This window comes from Anopheles ziemanni, chromosome 2, assembly GCF_943734765.1.
Source record: "Anopheles ziemanni chromosome 2, idAnoZiCoDA_A2_x.2, whole genome shotgun sequence".
Lineage (NCBI taxonomy): Eukaryota > Metazoa > Arthropoda > Insecta > Diptera > Culicidae > Anopheles > Anopheles ziemanni.
Window position 1 is genome coordinate 3,020,879 of NC_080705.1, and position 26,654 is coordinate 3,047,532.

General features: G+C 47.6%; 1 protein-coding gene across 1 annotated transcript in view; it reads right to left on the reverse strand.

The window, feature by feature from the left end:
• Window positions 1-26,654, reverse strand: part of LOC131283045 (protein sickie) — a 190,057-nt gene that overhangs the window by 44,251 nt on the left and 119,152 nt on the right. The window contains exons 9-14 of the mRNA XM_058312605.1: window positions 25,370-25,938; window positions 25,150-25,294; window positions 24,526-24,873; window positions 24,079-24,105; window positions 21,646-21,887; window positions 21,418-21,569 (exon numbers count right to left, since the gene is read on the reverse strand). Of these exons, the coding sequence (XP_058168588.1) occupies window positions 21,418-21,569; window positions 21,646-21,887; window positions 24,079-24,105; window positions 24,526-24,873; window positions 25,150-25,294; window positions 25,370-25,938 (1,483 nt within the window). The remainder of the gene's footprint in view (window positions 1-21,417; window positions 21,570-21,645; window positions 21,888-24,078; window positions 24,106-24,525; window positions 24,874-25,149; window positions 25,295-25,369; window positions 25,939-26,654) is intronic.

Consider the following 26,654-nt stretch of genomic DNA (forward strand, 5'->3'; position numbering starts at 1 on the left):
TTCGGAGGAGATGAGCAGTTGGGTGCAACGGGAAATGAAAATAAATAAACACGAGATCGCCCTCTGTACTGGGGGAATCCTCTTTCTCGGACTCGTCGGGGAGCATAATACCGAGGAACACTGCGGTTTTCGACCCGCGAGTTATGCACAACAAAAGACCAAGGGATGGCAAGGGAGGAGTCGACCGAAAATGCTGGGTGTTTAATTCTTTTCCCTTCCAGCATTCCCAGTTGGTGTTGGAGGCGCTTGTTATAACCTCCCTCTGCTGCTCACAATAATAGTCTGATGATCGCTGCTTTCGGTACCTGCAGCCTCCGCGAAGTCCGGTGCTACATCATATATCGTTTATTTATCCTGTCCGACGAACGGCTCGCATTCCTTGAGCAACTAATATTTTCCCACAAGTCCCTTCCATTTTTTCTCTCCACAAACGACCCTCCTCCTATGACTCCCGGGGAACGAAAACACCGTACTTTTCTACCTTTCCCTCCACATCCTTCCCGATTGCCATTTTCCTCCAACATAGGCCGATATCGAGTACGATGTGGGTCAAGCGGCGGCCCTTCCGGAAATGCCATCATATCGGCTGGGATGGCGTGTGGTCAGAAATTTTGGAGTATCCCCACACTGACCGGAAGTTTGTTCGACTCGAGACTGGAACCCCGGATGTACGGCGGCAACAAGCCCGCTTCCAGCAAATTGCATCTTTTCAACACCCCGAATCGGACTGCACAGAGCTTATCTGCCTTTAAACTCCTCGACGGTGGCGCGTCGACAGAAATTATGATCTTTTTCTTTCCCCTTCACCAACCAAGCCTGCCATAAATTGGGAAGTGCATAATTTTACGATTTCTATTTTCGGCAGCATGGCTTCGTAGTATCCAGAAGGAAATGAGTTGCGCACACAGCTGGATTTTTATCTCGTTGCTTTTCGTTTATACCCAGGCCACTCTTTGTTGTGTGTTATGGCGCTCGGCTGACTCGTGCTGAGTTTATGAAGTTCCCTCTACCTGGCCGTCTGTCTGGGTTTTGCTGCTGAAAGAAGCATAAATTATCATCCTGCAAGGACGTTTATGCATGCCGGGCGAACAAGACTTTCATTGTTGTAGCAGCAACATGGCGAGCGATAATTGCGATGGACCTTGGAAGGATTTAATATGGTCTTTTCAAACATGGTGCAGGGGGTTTGTTTCGTTATGGGCCTCCTCCTTCGCGTTCATGAAATTATGGTATGGATCCTCTCCTCACAGCGATAGTCATCTGCGCGACTGAATGGTGCTTTAAACGAAAACTTCGTCGTCGCGAAGGTGTGAACAAACGGTACGGAAGGGGGCATTCTCGTCCCTTTCCAACTGTTGGCCAGAGGGATACATTTTCACAACATGACAATCGAAAACCCAAATCTACCATATGTCATCCTGCGTTCGTGGCCATCAACAAATTCTACGCGGCTCGACCCGAGGAAGGTCTGGACGGAGCCATACGAAGAAATGATCAATCAAACAAACATAAATTTAATCGTTGATTTCCACCCGGAGATCCAGCCGTTTGAGGGCAGGACTACAACGAACTGGAAGCTTTCGGTAGGAACGAGATATCGACACGATACGATCTCTAGAGTCCGCTGGTACGAGTTTTGAACCCGATGATGATGAATCAAGCGGAATCGTGCCATCGTGAATCCCGAATGTTTGGGTTGAATAAATATAAAACACATCCAGAACGTGGAGCAGAGATCATCAATACCGGGGGTTTTATTTAGGAGCAGACAGTAAACGAAAGCCGAATTCGAAGATCTTGATCGAGAGAGGTTAGGTTTCACGTCTTTCGGAAACCTTCACCCACAGAGTATGTGGAAAATCAATTTGAAGCATTTATTTTAATTTGCTTGCAAGCAGGGTAGAGGGACACAGAACAACAAAACATCCTGAAGGAAATAACCTTGCCCCACGTAGACCTTCTTCCAAAGTTTCTTTGGCGGGCAACGACCTCGAGAAGCGCGAAGGTGCCGGATTGTTGAGCTGCTCATATGGGTGTAAATTTACCATAAACGACGCGTTCAGAATTGATCGTCGAAAAACCGGTTTGCTTTTTTTCTGTGTGTGATGAAATCCGGAAAATGCCCGCATGTTTGTTAATGCTCCTTTGGTGGAGGGGGGGAAAAAACCTACAAAGAGACTCCAAACGACAATCAAAACAGTACTACCCTGTGCTCACCCAAGCCCTTGAGACTTTACGCCGGTTTCTTGTGGTACCTGTCTTCGGCAGTGACACGCACACCTGAAGAACCGGGAAGGACCAAAAGCAAGGAAAGAAGCCGCATCCAACACCAGCACTTCTTGCGCACAGAGTGGGAAAGGTTGGACACAATCGGCTTTGATTGTGCGTCGATTGGATCCTTCTAATCCTCGGATTTGAACTCCACCGAAAGCTGTTCCAAGGGGGGCGAAGAAGCGTACGCTTCCTTCTTTCGTGTTTCGAGCTTCGTCGTTCGTATAATCCACTTGAATAATTGACCGTTTCGAAAGGAAGACTTAAAAGAGGGGCTCCAAAATACATCAGAGTGAACAGCCACTTGGTCGGTCGTTCAGGGAGAGACTCGTTCCTGTCGCCTTTCGTCGGTTTGAGCTGAAGAAAGATCGCGTATCACAACACAACATTCGTGGGGATGCGTGTGTGGCGTAGGGAATGCGGAAAAAGGGCTTCTTAATAACACAATTGCCGCCGAGCAGAGTCTTTATGTTTCCCTACGAAACACACACACATGCACGGACAGGCGGACAGGTTCCAGGGGTAAAGGCATTAATTAATTGTAACAGCTTCGAATGGTTTGCTCCTGATGACGACGTCGAAGATGATGATGATGATGATGGTCTTGGACGTATCAGGAGTTCAATGTTTTCGCTTCTCGAGCTCCTGTCGATTCGCATCAACTAACAATTCTCGATCGACTGCCACTTCTCGCAGCATACCGATTGCGTATTCCATTAACAACGCAACTTGTTGGTTGGCGGGATGATCGTCATCCGCTTGCCATCTCTTTTCTGGTCAAGAGTGATTATTGTCTCCTCGATCAGTTGCTCTCCTCTTTCTTTGTGCACGACAAAGGCAGTAAAATTCATCAGCAACATCTCGAGAACACGATCAGCAGAGAGCATTATCTTCTTAATCATTCGTTTTTCTCGAGCTTGATCTCGCTCCACGGAAAAAAAACTAAAAAACTAAACACGATCAATCAACTACAGCACGATCGCACAGTGGCAAGTGGTAGAACAGCACACAACAACCAAACACACTCCATTCCACTCCATTGTCGTCATTAATCGATGAGATTAATGCTACCCAATGCGAGAGGACAACAACGGTAGCAGCAGTTCTACAGAAAGAACAATATAACGAACACGGGAACCGGATGGAAGGGTTTTTGATGTTTTTTTTTCATCTGCGCCATCATCGCTGTCGCAATAGAGACTACGTCGTCGACCTTCAATTCGATCGATTGTTGATCGGTCGAGATGGTGGCGTTTATGTCTCCGGTGAGACATTGACAATTCCCTAGAACAGGTTGCTAACAAAAACCAACTGCGCCTTTTGCTATTCTCACTAACAATCGATAATGACTGATCGTCACCTGACGCTGGTTCTGAGAAAAGAAGCACGATGTTTTGTTTGCTCGCTGACACTATGTTCTGAGAACGTACGCAGCAGTTGTAGCGGAGTTACTTCTCGAAACACTTTTCATTATCCGACATCGAATGGGCATTTTTGGTGATAAGATATATTGATTTCAAGGTGAACGCGGCGCTACGACCCAAAACCACCTCACACGATCGAACGATCGCTCTTCGCACGATTTCGATTCCATGAACCTTTTTCAAAGCCACCGCACACACAAACACACACACGCGCGCGCGTAGATATCCGCGCTTAAAACCTTCGGAACGGTTTGCTGGATCAGAAACTTACACATAATTCTAGCAATCACGCGATCAAGCTCGCACAAAACAAGAGCCTTTTACTCCGTGCCCGGGATGCACCCAAAAATTCACACGAAAAACCCCGTGCCGATGTTCAACACCACTGTTTCACACGAAACATTTGGTTTTGGGTTTCGCGCACAGGAAAATAATAACAACGATTCGCGGAGGCACAGAGTAAAAAAAAACGCAAAAGCCGTGTGGTTCCACCGCAACGGCGCAACCGAACGCGTCGTGATCTTTACTGCAACTGACGATCCGGTCGAAGCAAGCGAATTCAACGCGTCGTTTCGAGCGCCCGTGAACACGCACACCAAATCGAAACGAGCGCACGCCACCGCGGACCAAGCGAGCTCACGTACACTGACGCCAAGGCAAACGACCGCCGCGCGTAGTGGAAAATAATAAAAAAAAAAAACAGTATGGTTGACACGGCGAAGATAGCAGCAAAGAGGAAACCGAAGGAAAACATACTCGACAAGCTCGCTTCTGCTGCTGGCTTGCGTGAGTAGAAGAAGAATCGTGTTTACCTTTGTCCTCCTCCTTCGAAGGGTTCGGCTTTCAACCCTTGTGTCTTATGCCGAGAGACAGATATAGCCATTTTCCCACTGCCTTGCGCCGTGCGGACCGAGCAGACGTTCTCATTGTCCAAAACGTGGTCGAGAACCACCGTCTGGCCGTACCCAGGAGAATTGTCTGACGCGGGGCAAAACGGGAAAAAGCTTTCCACAGCACTGCGCCGACTAGACGGGTCACAGACACCAGACACGGAAAAAGCTCGCCCCCGGTTCCGTATCCCGTTCCATTGTGGAAAACTACTACTGCCGTGCATGGCAGGGAGGAAGAAAATTAAAAGCCATTCTTTACTCACTTCAGGAAAAACCCTAAACTACCGGCGAGGGGGTTTTCCCGTCGCTGCAGCGTCGCGTTGGGTGGGAGGAAATCGTGTTTTAAAAGTTGCAATACGGTCTCACCCCAAAGTTGTAGCCGAATTTATGCAACACCATCGAGTACGTCGTTCGTTTCCATGCAAAACCTGGCGTGCTTGGTTCGTTTTTCCCCGGTGTGGAAATACAGGAAACGAGCAACGGGACGGGATTGTTGTCCTGGAAATGGGTGGAAAAAGTGGGTGTTGAAGCACGAATGTCAACGACTTTTGCGAGGGTGCAAAACTGCACTTTTGTTGCACCCAACGTCGGGAAAATCGGGTTATAATGCACGAGTCAAAGAACGGAACTGCACCATGAACGGTTTGCAAATTAGAACCAATTTACCCATTAGGCAGATCTGTGCGGGAGAGGAAGGAAAAGAGGACACTCTTGGAAAGGTCGACGAAAATTCCTCCTTCGACAAGCAATCCGTCCCAATCACGGTGCTGGGAGTGTACGTTTACGACCCTCTGGTCCATAAAACCCTCCCCGGCGATTCGATTAGACGGCTGGAAAAGCTTCCAATTTGCGAGATGAAAAATTATTAATCCCAATCCCCATCTCGCTCGAACGGCGAGAAAATCAAACCCCGTTGCAGGAGGAGAAATTGATTTTCCGCACATTTTCCACATCAAAAGTGATGTGGGGCTCGTGCTCCAGCGTGCGAGAAGAGGCAGCAGTAAACGTAAAAGAACGTGGCAAAAGGCGAGCCAGAGTAACGCCAAGCGCGTTCGACATCCAAAAGGAAAGGGTATCCAAAGGCAACACGAGCGAAGGAACGACCAAAACTATTAAAGGCTTTTTCTTGGCGCTTTTCTTTCCTTTCCAGCACATGTGCGCTGATGTTCCCGTTGTTGGGTTGTGAAAAGAGGGGGGTCGGGGAAAGATGGAGGCGTACTGGAGCGCCGTTAGGACACAGTCCGAGAAGGAAAAACAAAACTATTCTTTAACGAACTGTTTTTCATAATTTATCAAGTAAGTTTGAAGTAAACATTGTATCTTACTATTAAAAATGATTCTCGCTACACTACTTTTAATTCGAATAGATTTCCACGTAAATTTCACATGTTATCCTTGTTGATAAAGTGACAATTGTCGTTTCAGTTACATCGTTTTAGCAAATAATCCTTATTTTCTTTAAAAACGTGGCTACTATGTGGCCCTATACTTATTCCCCGCAGTGTAGATAGGACAGATCTTTGTCCGTATCTTGTCCATATTCATTTGTTCTTTCTTTTTCGCTGTCTATCTTTCTTGGTGGCAACGGAAGGCAAGATAGCTCTTCTCCCCACAAACCACCCTCCTTGGTTCAGGCCCCGCTCCCCGTTCTAAGACCAGGCCGCTGAACATGTCGCACTCACACTACATCAATCTAATGCCGGGGCTGGTGTGGTGTGGTGTTCGGGATCCGCTATCAGTGAAAGATCGCGGCAGCGCCTTCGCCTACTGCGCCGAGTGCGGAGTTCGCGTACGTGAGCGGCAATGCAATTGTGGAGCTATGTTTTATGTTTACCCGCACACCCCTTCATCATCATTGCAGGCCTCATTTTCCGCCACCATCGATGCGGGGCACCCGTGATGTAGCAAGCCGCAACATACTCCACACAACTGGGCTACGACGCCGTTCGCTACTCCGGATTGAGATAGTTTGTGTCTCAGCATATTTCCGCCCTCCGGGACGGGGCGAGGGGTTCCGCGATTTCCCGACGTTCACCAGCAAGCGGGAACAGAAGCACCGTTCGCTGCTGCAGCACAACAACGATGGCTGCGGGTTTCGGTCCACCGTGTATGCCCCCGTGACACACGACACGAATTTCCCTTTTTCATCACCACCAGGACCACACCACCAGAACGACCCTACACTGAGTTGAGATATGCTGGCGGATTGTTATGCTTATTTCTATGCCTCGCTACATTGGCGGGAGGGCGCATGCATAAAACGCACCATTTGTAGGCCGACGGAGTGTGTAATAATGTTTTGGGTGGAAAATGATATCGGTTTGAGAAAACAACCACTCCAAACGGGGGAAATTTTTATCGGACCTTCGCGGAACGGTTTCTGATTTGGGGTGCGGAAAATCAAATCAGTTTTGAATTTTAATCACCAGCAGTTCTCATTAAATGATCACTTGAGATTGATAGCACGACTAATTGAACGATGCTAGTGGTTTAGATAATTTATGATGTGCTCTAAATCGACACTAAGAAACAGCATAAACGTTCAGATTTCATGCGTATCGAATACTCATGTTTACGGTGAAAAGGCCTTTTACTATCAATGAAAATTTCTCTCGATAAGGGGGACACTGATACGTACCTCAAATTACGTGTCCCCTTTCCCAATGGACTCACCCCCTTCTCGAGTGTTTCGTTCGTGACAAGCGGTACGTTTAGCAAGTAATCAGTGCAAATACTCACCTAGAAAGAGAGATGGAAAGAAGAGAGAAAAAAATCTGTTAGATTACATTTACGTACGTTTAATTAGATAATGGTGGGATTGGTGTTTTTTCTTCTAATTTTCATTCATCAACCAAACTTTCTACCGTCCTCTCAGTCCAACCAACCCCCCGAGGCGGTGAGATTGTTCGCCCCTTGATCGTGGCTTCGCGGCACGCAATCGTCGCCAATGATCGTGCCATTAATGGACTTAATTTATTATCGAAAGCTTACCCACTGGTTTCACACACTAGGGTGAAGGCCCATGCGAGGGGTTGTTAATTCGATACCAAACCCCTATCGCGCGCACACACACAAAGATATCCGACGGCGTGCTAACGATGTTGACGACACCGGACGAATCCGAAGGACGTTTACGGAACCACTTATCGGGAGGTTCGGTATCGAAATGATCGACTTTAGATCAACTCCGTCTCCGAGGTGGTTTGAACCCTCGCCCGTTGAAGGAACACGACAGCGGGTTGTCGAGAAAGTGACACACCCGGCAACACATCTGGATGTGTTTCCTCCGCAAGGTGCGAGATTTGTTGTGACCGCGTGAGGTTGCGCGATTGAAAAAAAAATTGCCGACAAGTGTTGCCAAAAAAAAACCCCGAAAATTACTCGCCCTCCATCCCGAAAATGGCGACCACCATCACATTTGACCGAGTTGTCAACGTTTGGCGTACAGTGGGGGAAAAATCCATCCATCATCATCCGCCCGAATCGATCGAGAAGCAAACGCAAAACAGAAGTGTCAACGGTTTTCTTTCTCTTCGGGCCTCTCGCCTTTGGGGTTCAACGGAGTTGTTTGACTGGATTTTTGGACGGAACACGACCTTGAGAAGTTGCTGGACGGGATTTGTCTTTTGTCGATAATCTTTGAGGGGGGTCTCTCTTTCTTGGGTGGGGCTGGAATTTTTAAGGCGAACGGGAGGCGATCGCGCCGCGAGGAGTGATAATTCGATGAAATTGAAACAGAATTAGGAGGGAACCGATCGGCAGCAAGATCCGATCGAAATCTTGCCAGTCATAACGCTGCCGCATATTTGTGTGTCAGTTTGCACGATCGTTATGCAATGGACTTTTGAACGGGCACTTCTGAGGTAGATACAAACACGGAACCGCGTGTATTTCGCATATTGGCATAAAGAGTTTTCTTGTTGAGAAAAGATTTCTTTGTTAAATCGGGTTTATTTACCCAAACATTTACCGTCACGGCGAGATTTTACGGAACTTACAAACCGACCAAACGTGCTTACCGATGTTTGTTATGCTCTGTTACCATACCAGCGCACTGTTTTTAAATAGTTGGCGCCGTTAAACCATTCGACTGATCGCCACATTCTGTCTGTCACTCGAGTAATGTGATGGTTTCTCTTTTGTCCGGTTCAAGGATCTGCGCGCTCCGTAATTGTGCTCAATTTATAGTTATTTACACCATCATTTTCCCCCGTTCGGTCAATATTGCGATACGCGCCATATTTGGGGAGGAACGGAACAGGCGCTTTTCATCGCGGCGAGAGTTTCGTCCGAAAAAGGTGCGCGGAGGTGCAATAAAAAGCATGCGCAAGCAATATTGCCCCAAAATTGCGTTTTAACCTCAGGCGAGGATCATTTTATTTACCCAAAATGATCGTCAGAAATTGCGGGACGAAAACGAGCAATTGTTGTCAACATAGCCTCAGGGATACTAAATGCAGTTGGATGAAATTCCTCTTGCTGAAGGAGAAATTCACAAGAAAATCCGTTATTTCCAGAAGGAAAGCTAGATAGGAAGCCGACAGATAATGTAAACAAATTGGTATAGGTATAGTTACCTTCAAAAGATGAAGCATTCTTCAACACAGCTTCCGACCTTCACCGTAACCTCCTAATTTGCGGTACCAAAGCGTGACTTCGGCACAGAACGAGCCGAACGGTTGGATTGAATGCAAATTGGTTCGATCGGCCACCCCTTTTTCCACCTTTCACCGGGCGGTTGGTCTTCCGGTAGTCGACTCTCCAAAGACTCTACCAAGCACGACCAAGGTGATCGATGGCCGGCGTCTTCACACAACTGTCCCTTCCCTGGACAGTGTACGCATATTTTGTCCGCAGCACCAGAAGTTCGGAATCGTGACCGTAGGCTTTCCATTTCGTTGACCACAGGTCGTTCAGGGTTCAGAATCTCCCAGGCACTGACATTTGTGTTCCGTCGGGAAGTCCGCGCGTCGAAGTCGTGCGGATTATTATGCACCGCGAGGTGAATAATCTGTTTTCGTTAACAATTTTCCTTGTTTCCCCCCCACTCTTCATTCTTCATCGAGAAAAAGTCACGGAACTGAAGTGCTGTGGAAAAGGTAACAGTGTGCGGGTTAGAGAAGGTGTTGCCCGAAGTACGTGGCAAATTTTCCGCGAGCTGGTCATGAAATATGCATGCTGTTTTTATTTTCCACCTTTCGCTCGCGCACTGTTTCGACAAGCGTAGCGATGGAGAGTCGTGCCTTTCTTTTCCCGGGGCGTACTACAACTACAAGCAACTCCTTCTTCTCCTCGACAAATTTTCAAGAACAAGACTTGTAAGTCACGGTTGGTTACAAGACGTTAACCACGCGACAAAGTCACACTCCGTTCGTTCCTCGCGGCACGTTTCGCGCGACGCTACGACGAAATTCGTTATTTTCTCGCCCGAAGGGCTAGGAAGGGAGGGGGTGTGAAGATGACATCGTATGAAAATTGTCTACATTGGTTCTTTTCCCTTCCTCCGTTGCGTGGCATGCTTCAGCTGGTCCTTGTTTGAGTACTTTTGTTATAGCACGGCATGTCTCCTTCATATCATAATCTCACAACATTGACTAGTGATGTTCCTCCATACATTTGTCACCATGTTACGCGTTTTTGCTTTGGCTTCTTGTGTCAAAGGAGTTGTGATCTTGTACCGGGAAAGACTTAAGGTTACACCTGCGCTCTTTTGAAGAACCTTTCATTAAACCATTTCAATGATAATTTAAAACCATTTTTCCAGTTAAGATAAAAGATCGATTCTCCCCTTTCGTGTGAGATTTTTCCCCTGGCCTACTCGTGAAGGCTGCCTTAGTTTGACCTCCAAGTTCCTTTTTCAAGCTACACCACGGTCACCGATGCAATTACCGAGCGCACATTGGATTGCATTACATTTGCACCTACGGAGAGGTGATGAATAATTAATGTGAACCAACTGAAGGGCCCGAGGTCGCTGGTCGGTATCGTGTGGTCGTGAGAGAGATTTTCCACCGCCATTAGGAGGCCCATTATCGACCTCTTCACCCCTGACGGGCTGCGCGGGAGATCGCCGACTGTGCTCGATTTGATCGCAGCCTCCTGCGCCGTCGAAGATTGATCGATTGTTTGCCCGCAGGCCACGTGTGACCGAAGATCGCAATCCATGACCTCATCGCGAGATATCATGAATCGCCAGTGTCTCTCTACCTACATCGAAGGGTCCAAACGTACTTCATCAATCTTGAGGCTGTCGTTTTGGTTGCAATTTGAACTTCAAACAGGCGATTTGCTACCAGGTTCAGCACGAACGATTCCGCTAGGTATGGGTTTTAAAGTTAACTAACATTTCAACTCCAACTCATCGGGATATCCCATAGAGTCGATCTCGAGGGGGAACGAAAGGAATTCGCGTATGAGTAAGCCCACCTCATCTTGCCACCCTCGGCGAGTGGTGCAGCTTGTGGTATTTGTCATCTGTGGCAATGTGTGCCAAAATTAGCATTTCATATGCCATCCCGACGGGGGGTTACTCTTTCTTTTCAACCGACATTTCACACCATCGGCTACGTACGTACGTGGTATGAGACTCCCATCGTGCTGAAATCTTTTGAGATTTCATTCAACTTCCAACCGCAAGGGAGATGTACTCGAAAACCGCCAATTTCTAGTCATACTTGCGCTTTTCAAAAAGGGGATTATATATTTTTTTAAAACGTTTCCCGCGTTGGAATTAGAAAGAAGAGATTGCATCGCGTACGGTAAGTCCCGGCGTGTCGTACACGTCTTCATTTGGTGGCGTGCTAGATGGTATCATATTACATTGAGAAACAGGTGCATCCCGCTGGGGAACATCACTGCTCAGGGTCACCGGGGTGTCCGATGTACCAACGGGGGTGCGCAATCGTTTTCGTGCATAAGATCATGTCAGAAAGATCTTTCTCTCTCGGGTTGGCTTCATAGAGTGGATCATTTAGAGTTCTAGCAAAAGAAGTGGAAAGAACTTGTTTCACAAAAAGATTTTTAAAAAGGAACAGTTCTTGGAGTATTTTTTTTAATCAAATCATCATGAAGGTTGTGGATACACAACTTCCAATTGTATCGAGTAAGCAATCAGATTTCCCATGAAATAATCGCAACTCTGTTCATGATCCAAGTAGCACGTGCTTCTGTTGTTTACATTGTAATGAATCCCACGGGGAGGGAAAGAAATAGATCTAGGTCAGTTTAGAGAATGGGAATCAGCTTAGGCGTTCGACTTACAGGCATTTCCCCGCTCGGAGTGCTCCCCCGGGGAAATGATGGGCAAAACAAAGCTTCTTCTCGCATTTACACGCATCACGCCACACCCAACGCCAGAGCTACAGCCACCAACAATGACAACCATGGTTCGACTGCACACAGCTCGTTTCGGAACGATGGAGGAAATAAAAGTCTGCAAAAGCAATCACTGTGAAGAGTGAACGCATCGGCATCCCACCCACTGGCATTGCAATGAAATGCAATCTCACAGCAGGCCGGGGGATGCAATTGTTGTGTGCGCGGAGAGTTGTGTGCGGTACCCATCGGAACGGATTTATCGGGAGTACCGGAGAGTAGGCCGCCAGCGGATGCTAATAAACAGTAATGATGGACCGATAAAATGTGCCACCCCAATCCGAACACGGGCGGGGGGTAGAGTTAATGGAAAATCCATTCCGCCTAATCGGAGGTTTAACAGCGTCATGCCGACGATAGCACAGAATGAATGATACGAATCTGGCTCGGTGACGATAGACATCTGTAGGCTTCTTCGCAGAGCGTGACGACACGAGCCGAGATCAGATCAGATCTTGGAGCCGGTGCAAGACCTTTTGCGCTTCGTGAGACAACCGTGAACTTTTAGGAAACTTTCAAGGTACTCTAGGCATTCAAAGAAGGTTCAAGAGGTTTCAGAAATAAGAATCGAAGTGGTTCAATGATCTTCCACCTTTTGGATCAAGTGTGAAAAATGGTTCTGAAGCAGCTTCTTAACGGTAGAAACGGTAGCTTTTGAGATAAAATATTCAGCTGCCCCTATTTCGTATTTTTGCAACAGCTTGGGCGAGAACCTGAAAATAGATCAACCCTTCTGTGACATCTCCTTTGCGAAACAGGAACTAGTGACGCCATCCGCTAGACTGCCACATCAATTTTCCACTCATTTGTCACATTAGAAGCCTCTGCAGGAAAAGGAAAGGAAGTGAAAATAGGAGGAGGCTCATGTGTGTAACCGAACGCGAGTTGTCAATCCATCGCCCCTTGGCAATACTATTCGAGTTGTTTGGAGTAAGTACCCCTCGTCTGCCAAATTCTAGCCGGGCCTAAGGAGAGAAATGAAAGTGTGAAAGTGCTAAGAGGAGGCAGGCTTGTGTAACACTGTGTCGGCTATATCAGTCCAAAGTGACACGACTGCTCATCTGGCGATGTTCGCGAGGATACAACTATTATCACGGATGTTTTGGCACGGTTCCAAAAGCTATTTATCACAATGGGCACATCAAAACTGTTCAATACTCGGGAACATGGGTTATCTGTCTGACTGCCAGACACTTCACTTCACCTATCGCCGGAGTTCCCACGGCTCTTCAACATCAACAGCAACAGGCAATCATATCCCAATCGAGATTATCGATTGAAAGCTCGTCTACCTCATCGTTGAGCTCGGAGCACGTAAAAGGCCGCCTTTTTAGTTTTAAGGAACCGCGTGTGTCTACGTCCTCTATCAGGACCTGAACTTTCCGTTATCGAAAGGTGGAAGGCTTCTTTGGCGTCGTTGGTGTCGAACTGCCTTCGAAGGTGGAGGCAGCAAATCGTCAACATCCGACGATTATCTTTAGAAACTGCACATACACCTCCCCTCGCGGGGTGTCTTCGATAAGACAAAAAATGGAGGGAAAGTCTTGAGCGAAGGTCGCGATCAGGCGTGACGTGAAAGTGCACCTCGAACGTTGCGGACGGTTACAGTCAGGTAATGTGTTTAATTGACGCTTCCCTAGTTAGTTTGGGGTCCCCATCACCATCACCGGAAAGCGTCCATCGACTCGGTGCCATCGACTCAGGGAATCGGGGGGAAAATGTGCTCACTGTTTTGAGGCAGCACCATTTAAGCCCGATTATTACGATCAAGAGTTGCAATCTCATTCGTACGTGATCAACCGCGAGGATGCTTCAGCGAAAGACGATTGTGTGGCGCATTTATCATTACCCTGTGCCTTCGCCTTGGGGAGCTGCCCGAGAGGGTACCAGCATATGTTGCGCTGTGCAAACATATGTGAACATAAGCGAGAGTGTGGTGAAAAATACTGCCGCAATCAATTGCGTAGGGTGAACGTTAGGGCCCCTTAAAACCCTTACCCGCCTCCGCGTGGCAAACGTTTGTGATAATCCCGTCCACACCCCATCCTCCCCCCGCTGCCTCACTTGATGGCCAACCGTCGCTTCCGGAAAGTAGGTCGACTGGGGCGGGCAGTTCTCCTGAACAGAATCGCTGTATCTCGTACAGGTTTTTCCCCCGACGAGCCATAAAGCACCGCTGGTATGCATTGGGAAACGCACCACACCGAGTGCGGTTTTGCCAGAACACGATCCGAACTCGATCCGACGGCGGGAAAAAAACACGGAGACCAAATCAACGAAAATCTCTGACCATTGCATTCCACACTCCTTCGGGCAAGGTGACTCGCTGTGGTGGTTTGCCATAAATCAACGCCGATCCAGATGGCGGTCCACCGGCTGGCTCGAGACCGCTCGGAACTATAATGGAAACCTCAAATCGCGCTCGCGTTTTTGTGCTAATTGAACTGTTTGTGAAGCGAAACGAAACGGGTGAGTTTGAAAAATATTTACCGAAAAGCCCGAACCTCAACGAACGGGAGTGTCAATTGGCCCGGTGTGGGAGCAGGGGGTGGTGGCATAACATTATAATGCCCGGACAAGGGTGCAAAATATTTGCCAACCCACCACCCAGCGTGCTTGGAGAGTCAATTTCGAAGCCTGGCCCGAGTGAAGCAATAGTTCGATTAGCACTCGAACGAATTGTTTGCATTGCTAATTCTATCATCGAATCCAATGGCAGGGACTTTTGACGACTTGAGACACCATCTGTTGGGGTGGAAACTTTTTCGCGAAACATCTGGGACAACAGGTAAGGTGTGTGTCAGAAAATGGATTGAATAATGTTTGAAAAACAAGCCAGTTCTTTAATCACAAAACCCAAGTCGTTCTTTGGCGAAACTGATTCGTCCATCGATTCAAAACATTGCTTGAGCTGCGATAAAATCACGTAACCAGCTTGAGTATCACCATCGACATCTTTTGATGCCATTACGGCCAAGGCGGTGTCCTCGATTCCCTCGAAACACACGAGGAGTCCAGCAGTTGAGAATTGAATCTTCCCAACTCCTCTTCGCCATCACGTTCCATCTCTCATCTTCCGTGTTCCATTTTTCATCCACATAACATAAACCATTGATAGCAGTCCGAAGTCCGGCGGGTTTCCGTGTTTCGAATATGTCCTTGTCGGGAGACGTGGATGGTTTTTCCGACACTGAAACATACACTCTGGCGGCGGGGATCCAGGCGATCCGTTAGAGTGACACTATCAGTGTCACCGGGCGCAGGCTGATGATAACTTTGGCACGGAGGATGAAGGAAAAAACGTTCGAACGGAACTTTTCGGAAGACACGTTTTTCTTTTTGCCTGGGGACGGGTGCAGGTGGAAACGATGCAGTTCGTTGCAGCTGCATTTGATCAAGGGAGGCTTTGGGTGTGCGTGTGTGTGTACGTGCGTAGAAAAGGAGAGAGGATGGATGGCCGGTGGAGAGAACCAGTCATCGACAATGCACTTCGACAAAAGAATGTCACACAACTTGTGCTGACCGTTTATGGGCATCGCGGTGTGCTTATGTCTAATGCTGGCCGAGAAGTGGCTGTTGAATGACCATCGCTAGACACTAGACCCGATGAATGTGTCTGTGTGTGTGTGCGAAAAATATGCGCATGCCGCCGTTGTATGATTCGAATCGATCAATGACATTTATGGCCGGATAGCGCTGTCCGCACGAACTTATCGCGAGGAGGGAGGCTGCTTCGGGCTGCATTTTTTGTTGCAGTCCCCCCCCCCCCCCCGCCCACTGAAAGGGGGACGGGAAAAGGTGCATTATGCGAAACGCTGCAGCCTATGCAACCTATTTTTCAGATGCGCAAGACCTCGCCGGTGCGAACCGCATTTTAAAACGGCCTCCCCAAAGCCGGCCAAGGGAAGGTTGCAGCTCATATTTGTACTGTTCCTCGCCACTCGAAATCTTTTTTCAACAGACATGAAGGTGGACGAATCAATTGAAGAAGGGGAAATCTTCTATGACCAGACCCCGGACTCATTATCTCCGCGGAGAACGAAAGCGCCGTAGCGTCGGCCACAAACAAAAATCTTAGTCCAAACGGATTATGTAAAAACCCTTTCCAATCCCGGGCATTTTTAACAGTCACAAGGTGAAATAACATTTCCAATCCGACCGCGCGGGCGATGAGCTCCGGAAAATTTACGACAATTTGATGCGCCGGCTACCGTTGGGCCACACAAATGTTTCCCATATTTTATCACCACGCGGTAAACGGGAGGCAAAAGGGCAATATTATCTCATTGGGCGAAGGATTACGCAGCAAGAAAAGTGGAAAGCCATCCGTCCATTTTTGGGAGATTGTCTGGCGCGAGTGGTGAATTCTGCAACCGACAAAACCACAAATAGATTCGAACGGCGGTATCGGGAGCACTAAATTAGATGCTTGAAGAAATTCAGGGCAAAAGCAAGACCTACCTGAGAGAAGGAGAAGGAAAGCCACTCGAGAAATGGAAACCCTACTAGGCGAATGGATGGAAGTGATTTCATTTCATAACTTTACAGCGAAACTTCCGTCAAGCGATATTCAAATGAAGTGGATAGTGATATCATTCTCCATAATTTTGGTTCAATTCAACACTGTTGACTCACTGGTTTCAACGCTGTTTCAAACATGTTATTTATAACTGATCGTATGGAGCTGTTCATTTTCACTTTCGAATTTTGTATGGTTTTTGTTTTGAATTTCATTTTAAACATACGCAACAAGATTGGCTAATTTGAATTACAACTTTGTAAAAAAATGATTTGATATTGAAATTTCGATTTGATTCAAAAAAGAAAATTACGAATGACTGACAATCAGCATGTGCATCAATCATCATATTTCTTGCATCATGACCTAACCTTCAAGCAACGTAATGTTCATCGATCAAGAGCACCGCTGTGAAACGATGCTCATCGGAATGAGATCAAAGCGCACAACACTACCAACGGCTGCGTGCAGTTCATTGACAGTTGTTGAATAAATTAATCATAATACTCTTATCGATAAGATTGAGCAAAACTCCAGTTGGAAAGAAATCACAAACATCGGCACTTAAAAGAATCGATGCTGGGCCGCGTGATCTGGTGAAGGATGTTGTGAGCCAAGGGACGCATGCATGTTGTCTGTTACAATGTTGTTGGCAATCATCATCGGTTTGGCTCTCACCGCAATCTATCTCGATCGATCGTGTATCTGGCACTCGTGTGTTCGTTTACTGTTTGGTAGTAAAACTTTTATCTCCCTCGGTATGGCTTTCCAACTGGTGAAAAACACGGGGTGGAAAGTGCTGCTACATTGCTGCATTTGCGCCGGGATAGACGGTTTGCTTCGGTGGCCTCCGATCGTAACATAATCAGCAGGAGCGTGGCAAGTGATGGAATTTTTATTCCTTTTCTGATCTCGCGCTAAGCTCAATGTTGCACCGTCATCGCTGGTAATGCTAACGTTGACGTGATGGTGGACTCGTCGGTGTATTATTTTGACACTAAGTATGACACACCGCGTGTTCCTATCTCCTCCCTCGGCAACCTTGCCCACAAAACGCTCGCAATGTGTTCCGACCGCCTTCCAGCCTTCGCTGGAAAGGCCTTGAGATTGACGAGAAAATATTTGCCGCCCGTAGGTCGCGAACCAATTTGAGGCACCGCCAAACTCCGGTCGGAATTGATTGAAATTTCAAATGAAACTTAAAGCACCCAGGGTCTCTCTTGGTTGGAGCCAGTCTCAATCAATATTCATTACGATTCACGATCACGATTCGATACCAATTCTACTTGCATTTTGGCATTGCGATCTGTCTTGGTCGGGGGGCTTTTTCTCTGAGCCGATGGTTATTTATTTGTGCGGCCGCCGACTGTTGCAAAAATTATGGATTTCGCTACATGGGACCTTACTCTCGGTTTGGTGGAGCAGTTTGAGATACAATTGCATCCGCCAAGGATTTCAATCTGTTGCTTCCAATAGTTTCGCGAGGCTATTTTTAGACCGGGCGGACAGCTAGACGTTGATTAAATTACGATCGAGGCGGTGTTCATTTGAAAGGTTGTACGTTATGAGATCAAACGTCAAACAACGCCTGTTTCAGCGAAGAGGCGTGTTTGAAGGACTTTGATATTCAAATACACGAGGAAATATTAATCTTTATTGGTAAATATTTCCCGTTATGCTTCCGTGAACTTATGCAAGCATTCCCTCTTTCTTACAGTTCTGCTTTAATGGAGGAACATTTCACCTGCTCCCAATGCAGAAAAACATATAAGGCTCCCAAAGGACAGTTTGTCACTGACTGCCTAGCGTTGAAACCATCCATCAAGCGATCCTTGTCCCCTTCCGAACGTAAAACCGACACGGCGACAGAGCATTTGCATTGCCGGTGCACCCGGTTGGGGCCAAAAATAAAATGCACCCCGATAAAAACAACGCTAATTGCTTTGCCGCATATGTTGCATATGGGTGCCATCGGCCAAGGCACCTGCATCTCACCGCACGCTTGGCTTGCGCAAGGTCAATGTGATGGTTTTTACGGCCGTCGGTCGATCATTACGGAGTGCAGCAACAAACTCTGTACATCGTTTCATGCAAAAAAAGGGAGAGAAACGATGCAATCACGAGGAAATGAAGCAGAAAAGTACTCGAAATGGGATGGAGTGGGATAAATAAAACAACAGCGCAGGGGACGAAATATTTGGTCAAGGATCGGGACCGACGGGGCATGCAACGATTTATGTGACATTCCTCTTGCGTGCGTTTGCGGTTTTTTGAGGGATGTGTCCGGTTTTTATGCTCCTCCGTCCACTGAGAATGTGTGATGCCAAATAAACTGGTTTGTGCCACCCAATTTCGGTGTGAAACTCATTTATATTTCCCTGTCGAATCGAAACAACACAAAAGAAGGATCGATGAGGGCACGGTGGTGGTCAACATATTATCGAATCCAATCTGATCCTGATAGAAAAGTTGTGTTTGTGAACAACAAAATTAAAAAAAATCTTAAAGCAATCTTAATTTGGTGCGTCCCATAATTCATTTTCCAACGCAATTTTATCTTCCCAACAAAGTTGAAAAAAATACTAAAACTGTCATGGGATTGTAAAGTACTCTGAGACCTCGATTCAACTTTAATTTTTGCCTGGCGTATGCTTTATGCTTCCATGTTACTTTAACTGCATTCGTCTGATGCACTCATGGCACAAGGATGCTCGCCGCCCGCCATAAAATAAAGATATTGTTAATTTCGACGTAATTTAAGTGCAATTTCATTTCGCAATTAACGACACTATGGCCCCGGTGGAGAGTGTGCTCTCATCTTGCACCAGACACACTCTTTTTGTGTGCTGCTTTGTCCGAGGTCTTGGTGGCCTTAAGCTGGGGCAACAATTGGGGTGGGTTTGTTCGGAGCTGATGCCATTTTCTTCCTTGCTCCTGCCTCTTATGACAGTCTCATCGTCAACTCCATTTTCCATTCGCGAATGAATAAAAACCACACCGTAAGTTTGCTCTTTTTTCAATTTCCGGTAATTAATATTGCTTATAAGGTATCTTATCTTAGTTTGACTAGGTTATTTTCTCAATTTACCTCGCTCTTCATAGGTTATTTAAAGGCATGGATATTTGAAAAAAATGCAAAGCAATCAAGAATGATGTCAAACATTGAGAAGCGATGGGAGGATAAAACCTGTGAGTATGTGTTATACTGAAACCACAAGAGAAAAATGGAATATCTCAAGAAAAGCTGTGACCCTCTCGAGTGCAAGCTATCTTTCATTTCCGTTATACGTTGTTCGTCTTCGATGCTTGCGGTTTACATAACTTTGCAGCATGCATTCGGTTCTTCTTATCGTTAAAGAAAAAGTACGCAACCCGCAAAACCCGAATCAAACGGAATCGCGATGGGTAAAGTTAACGGCGATCGATTGTTCATAAATTTTTCAACACACAACATGCCAGCGTGCCGCAGAGAAATGGGTTCCATTCACGGAAAAGCTTAAACGTCGTGGAAAACTGGTTCTGGCCCGATTGAATGTCGGAAGGTGAATGCTGGTTGTTATTGAGAGGTACATGGAAGATTGTCATCTTTATCACGTGTTGAAATTGGTATAGAAGAGAGAGGATTTAAGAAATGTCTTCTGAGAAGCACAACAAGATACTAATACATTCTGAAAGCCAGCATCATTAGGGGGAAGTGCAAGTAGGTCGAATTCATTTGTTACAGCTACTTAAAGCGAGAGACAGACGGAAGGTCGTCGAGAAGAAGGGCGTTGGGCGGCGTTAACGATAGTTGATGGAAATTGACCCATCCGGTCGGGCCTACGTTAGTCGGCCCCGGCCGAAACCAATCAATCAATCGTCATCATTGACCGCCGGTGGGCGCACCCTTGTGCCTTCCCGTTGCCGACATCAAACGATAGCGCAGAACAGTGAACGCGTTCAATTGCATTTGAAAAGCCTATCGGAATGGGGAAGGGGGAAGTCATAGACCATTGGGGCAAGGGTCATATTTGAGCCCTACCCACAACAACAACAAGTGTATGCTGCTGGAATGCTTTCAAAACTAAAGCCGACGGTTTGTCAACTCTAAAAGGATTAACTTTTAAAGGTCTGCACGACATAACAAATGGCTTGGTCTACCTACACCTGATTTTGAGTGGAAAATGGGAAAAATCGATCGAGCCAAACAAATGGAAAAGTCTCAGAAAGTCAAGAAGTTTTTGCCAACGGCAAGAAAAAAACCAAGAGTCGAAGCAAGAAACCGCGTACGAATTGCCTGTTCGCATGTCGGTAGACTTTCAACCATAAATCTTCGTTAAGGTGGAAAATTGTGTTTTTGGGTATAGCCATTTTTCGCGAGCGGGAATAAAAAAGAAGGAAAAAAACCCTGCCCTCGATTAGCGAAAGGGCAACCGAGTGGAAAAGTGCTGCTAAAGGGAAAAGAAAATTAAAATTTATTTTCACCCACTGTTTGTTTTTCCCTGCCTGCCTTTTCCTAGATTTTACTCGAGGTCATTTTTCATCGTTTGTTTTTCCCTGCTCCCGGATACAGGATCGTTTCCAGCTAAAGCACGGCGAAATGTCTCACGGAGCCTTTTGAACAGCATCATAGCTTCAGGATGACTCCAGAATGAAACAGGCAGGATAATTATGAGACCGTTCCCGTTTCGTTGCAACTCATTAGGAATTATGTCGCTGCGCTGGAAGTCCAACATAAAACACATTTCCGGACAAGTGACACTAAACGAAGAATACTGCCATATTTTCGTTGGCATTCCGGGAAAGCGTGCTGTGCTGCTTTCACATGCTTTTAGGAAGTGTTTTAAAACTTTTCAACTAGGTCAATTTTCGTGCTTTCGGCAAGGAAATATGCGAGGACGTGTGAAATAAAGTTTTGGCAGGGGGAAAAGCGCACTGAAAAGTATTAAAAGATACTCACGTTTGTTGACAGCTGGCTGGAAAGACTCATGACCTGGTCCCGGGCATCTATAAGTTCTCGTTTCAGGCGACGCACTTCGCCGGCCTGCCGTTCCTCGGTGGAACCGTACAGGGACGATCCTCCCGACAGCAGCGACGCTTGACTACCATGCACTGTTTGTGGAAGCGAAAAAGGCAAAGAATTACCCTCCCTGTTGCCAACCAACGTTGCTTCCCAGGTGTCACATACCTTCATCGTTCTTCTTCGGGTACGTAAGGCGACCACCGGCGTTGCCCGCGTTCGTGTGCGTGGGCGACAGAAGTCCTGCGAAACCGCGGGCCGGTGGCGTCGGAGAAGTCGGTTGACTCCACGGAACCATCCCATTGCCGGGGTGGACAACCGTCCCAACCGGGAGACAGTAGTACGGTTCGATTTCCACATCTGGACCGCGGCTCAGCATCGATGGGTACATTTTCTCCGACTTGGTCGATCTGGGCCACGAACACCAAAGCGGGGAGCGATACCAAAAATGAGCAAAACGTTAGCAAGCGATCCACGACAACAGGCAGGCACACACCGGAAATCACTACATTACAAGGTTCAGGGTAGATATGATCTGTAGTACTACTGCTAGAAAGGGTTTTTGAGACGCAACGTTGGTTTTTGGTGTGTATGGATACCCGGTGAAAACTCCCTCTAATGTCCAGAAAAGGTGGGGTTGTTGTTAGTGTGATGAAGAAAACAGGGGTGGTGGAGCATGAAAACGGCAGGAATGATTTTATGTAGAATGCATGTAGACGCATGCAAACATGCACCACCGTAAGGTTTCGATTTCGAAAATGTAACTCACAAAGTGCTTTCGTGTGGAGTTTGGACGCGCAATGGATGCATTCCAAAAGTGAGAACGGGCGGGGGGGGTTGAAGTGATCGGGAGCAAGGGGAGAGAGCAAACTATGCCGAGAGCATGCGAATAAATATTTAAATCGCGAACACAGTTATTCAGATTTCGAGCCCGTCTTGCATTGGCAGCGTGAGTGAGATTTCTCCATTTGCAAAGTCCATGCTCGGAAGTTCCAAGATAGAAGAGATAGAAGACGTTCGGTGGGAAGGATCAGTGATGATGGCCGGTGGTCGGGAGATACGCAGTGCTCAAAGTCTATAAATGGTCAAAAGCGGCCGAACTCTGAGGCTGAGCAACGCTGGGAGTCTGGCAGATCGTGGCCACGACTGGAACATATTCTGGTACACTGAGACACCGGGGCGAACCTTGGGTTGTGGCCAGTAGTTCTCCGTTGTGGGTTTTCTGTCAACTGCATGTGACAAACATCTCGTCAGCGTTTATGATGCAGCCGACGCAAAATGCAAAGCACGACGGCACGACGTTGAAATCCACGGTAGACCAAAGTTGTCCACCTAAGACGCCGGAGTGGTTATGCTTATGCGCCTCTCGCATGCGATACGTAAATATGCGCCTGAAATGGGCGAATAAATATTAAACTGACGCGACATTAGCAACGTTCCCTGGCATCGGGTGGCTGCGAAGCGGTCAATATGCAAACGAACCAAATGTCACTCCGCGTTCGGAGGTGTCCTTTTCGGAGGATGAAAACCTTTTTTTAATGAGATACTCCCCAAAAAGGTAGTCCGACCCGGTGCCTTTAGCTTTTTTAGTGCAAAGATACATTAATAAATTCAAATGAACTTGACCAACGTCCAACGATAAAGTTATTGTGTCAAAAATACTTCACTCAGCACAATTTTTCATCCTCATGGCCAGTAAAAGAGTTTGATTAAAGCGCTCGCTTAAACTCTTTTTTACAATGGATGGACGCAAAGCCTATCGGTTCCTCAACAATGGCAAAACTTTTTTAAGCCCTCACCAACCGATGCGGAACAGTATGGCTTAAGATGGTATAAAGCGGAGCAAATTTAATTAAAAACTTTTTAATCTTATCTCTCGTTGCAGTTTATTGCGAACTGGTCAGCATCAGGGACGATCCATCCAACGTCAGCTCTTAGGCAGGAAGGATATGCTGTTTCTATAGTCGTGTTTCTTTTTTATTACGATTGAATGTTACATTATCGTTTTTCCGGAACGGTCAAGGATCCATTCTGTCACGTGGTGCACGCAATTTCCCACCAGCTCCTATGTGTGTCATCCGACCTTCTGTGCTTATGCTACATAATTCATGCTCGATTGATAGCACGTCAGAAAATATCCTTATGCCGAGCGACGAAGGACATCCAAACCTCCGCGTGTGTTTAGGTATTTGGAAGTAAAATACCAAGGGAATGCCATCGACGGAACTCTGATCATCAGAAGAGAGACCCTCGGTTAATGACAGCTGTCAATCGACTTCGGCAAAAGGAAAAGCGAGAAAATGCACTGGGGGCTGAGAAGCAGACGGGGGTGGTGTATAGGAAAAGGCATGATTATACGCAACCAGGAGAATGCCAGCAATGAGCACGCTAAGCGAAAATATTCGAGGCACGGAGGTGAACCACGTTCCGGTTGCAGGGAAGGTATATAAATTTGCTTTTTTTTGGCAAGGCGAACTTATATGGGGCGATGCGAATTATCGATTTCTAGAAGCAATCAACTTTTTCCTCCAAACTTGCATGGAAGGTTGTTGGTGTTTGAGGAATGTTTCTGAGCTGCTGTAGGTTAATAACATTATCTACCTGGGATAGGTCCGTTCTTTCAGATAGCTATTCCGAGGTGCGTGAAGGAACGAGAAGAGTGGTGAGTAAAAAGAGAGTCATCGAAACGTACACATTTGAACGTGCCTGGGACAACATTAAGCGCAAAGAAAAGAAAAAACGGCTACAGCGAAGGATGGAGATGAAAGTTGGTGCTTGAACCGAAGAAAGGTAATGACGTGAAATTCGAAATTTGTCGTGAAATGATTAGAACATGACGTGACGCGATAAAAATAAGATCCTACAGAAAGAAGCACACTACACCAAAAGCTACGGCAACAATTACACATCTAGCACTTGGTGCCGTTGGAGCAGCAAGTATGGTCGGGTTGGCCGGCAGCTTCCCGAACCCCAACATACAACATCGACCGGACGAAGACACACACGCACACACAGGGCCGCCACACATCACCTCGGATGCATAATTACCTGATGCTATTGCTTCGATTGAGACGCGGACTGTTGGTGGCCGTGGTGGTGTTGGAGTGATGGTGATGGTGGTGGTGGGGCTGTTGCGTTTCCCCACGCTGATGGTGGAGCAGCTTGTGCGGTCGGGTGACGGATCCGGGTGACCCGGTCACGGCGGCGACGGCGGCCGCCGGCGAGCTGCCCATCGAGATGGCGTCCAGCGTGTCACCCTCCGACAGGCGACTGCTGGCCGTGTTCGAGTGCTTCAGCCACATGGCGTACGAGCCGTAGTCGGGCTTCACCTCGGCGTACGTTTGCGTGTCCGAGAGGCTGCCATCGGTGAGCTTGGCAGAGGCGCGATTGGACATTCTGTCGCGCGGGGAATAGGTTCGATGAAGGGCGTTGGAGGATGTTTTATTTGAGTCGTTAGCATCGTAGGAAAGGAGAATTCAAAAATCACCACATCGAGAGAGAGATATATAGAGAAAAGAGAGCAAGATGTTCCAACCCGGCGCGATGTAGGAGATGCAGAAAAGAAACAAAGGTGTTAGAGCGTTAGAGTGATGGATGCAGGTTAGTGTCTCGTCCTCAACGGGGGAAACTTAATCGTGTGAGTGGTCAATCCAACGCATTGGAAACACAAACCTATGTTGGAAGACATGCATATCTAAACCGGGCTTAGGCAAACTGTGCGTTCCGGAGCCAAACCTTTCTTTCACCGACTGGCTGAGCTGCGCCGCTCCGGGTCCCGTCAGCGAGAAGCTTCGATACTGCGGATGCTGCTGCACTTCTAAAATGGTAAAAACAGGGTGTGAATGAGTATACCGGAGGTTGCTACCGTGGCTACCGTGTTGACATGACTTACTGGCTTGGAAGTCGGCCGTGGTTGTCTGCGTACCACCGGAAACCTTTAGCTTGCTCGAGCGCGGGACGGCCGAGACGTGGGCCGTTCGGCCACCGGTGAGCAGATTCTGTCCTTGCTGTTGTTGCTGCTGCTGAAGCTGTTGCTGTTGCTGTTGGTGCGGATCCACTCCCGGCATGGTGGAGCCACCGTTGGTTCGCTTGATGTAGCCGAAGCTCTGCGGGACTCCACCCGATTTGGCCCGACCGGAGGCTCCCTTGGACGAGGGTGTGCTGCGCCGGGACTGGCTCGGGCTGGAGCCGGCCTTATCCTTGCGCGACACGGTAGGACTCGGTGGTTGCGAGCTGTGCTGGCTGTTGGTGCCACCGTTGCTGCTGCTACCATGGCCGCCCGATGACGCCGGGTCCGGAAGCTTGCCCCAGTATTCACGTCCGTTCGGGCCGACCGAGCTTCCGCTGCTGTGACGAGCGCTGCTGCTGCTGCTGCTGCTTTTGCCGTTCACATGTGAGTGCTCCATTGCAGGTGGGTTCGTTCCCACACTGTCCAGATGATCGCCTCGGCTGCTACGACATCTGCGAACGAGAGCGAGAAAGGAAGAGAGTGAAAATCGTATCGTTTGTTGCATACACAAACACACACGCTTCATTGCACTTGGCAAGACTAGGGACCGTTATAAACGATATCTGCAGAAAGTGAATTATCCTTGTGAAATAATTAAACACCCAGCAATGAACTGGTACTGATACGTCCTCGGTGAACCTTTCGCTTGCATATGCAACTTGGTGTTTGCACGGAACGAGGACAATTTTGCATGCCCTAAAGTGTGGAGGCCTGTTTCTGTTTGGTGTGTCCAACAACCGTCGTAGGCCGTAGTTTATCACGGAACCCGAGACCTGAGAGTTCTATTGACGTGTGGCAACCCGAGGTTCGCTGCCCTCCGGGTTCTGGGGTTGTACAATTTATGAGAAGTTTCATTTTGATAAACGATGCCCTCCAAAGAACGCCATTCGCGATTCGCATCACTTCGCGTCGGGCATGGAGCGGGAAAGGGTGGGAAAGGGGTTGCGGCTGGTGGCAAATTTATGTCATCCATTTCAAAGTTGTTGCAACACTCACCCCCAGGCCTCCACCAAGCTCGAAGCTGGAGCTCCCACGAGTGAGTGGCGGGATGTTTTCCCGATAAAGCTTAATTTAATTTTCCCACCGGACAAGGACCGCCACGTTCCTTGCGAACTCGGGAAAACTGGCACCGATGGGAAAACTTTTGTGCCGGGATTGTGTTGTGTGC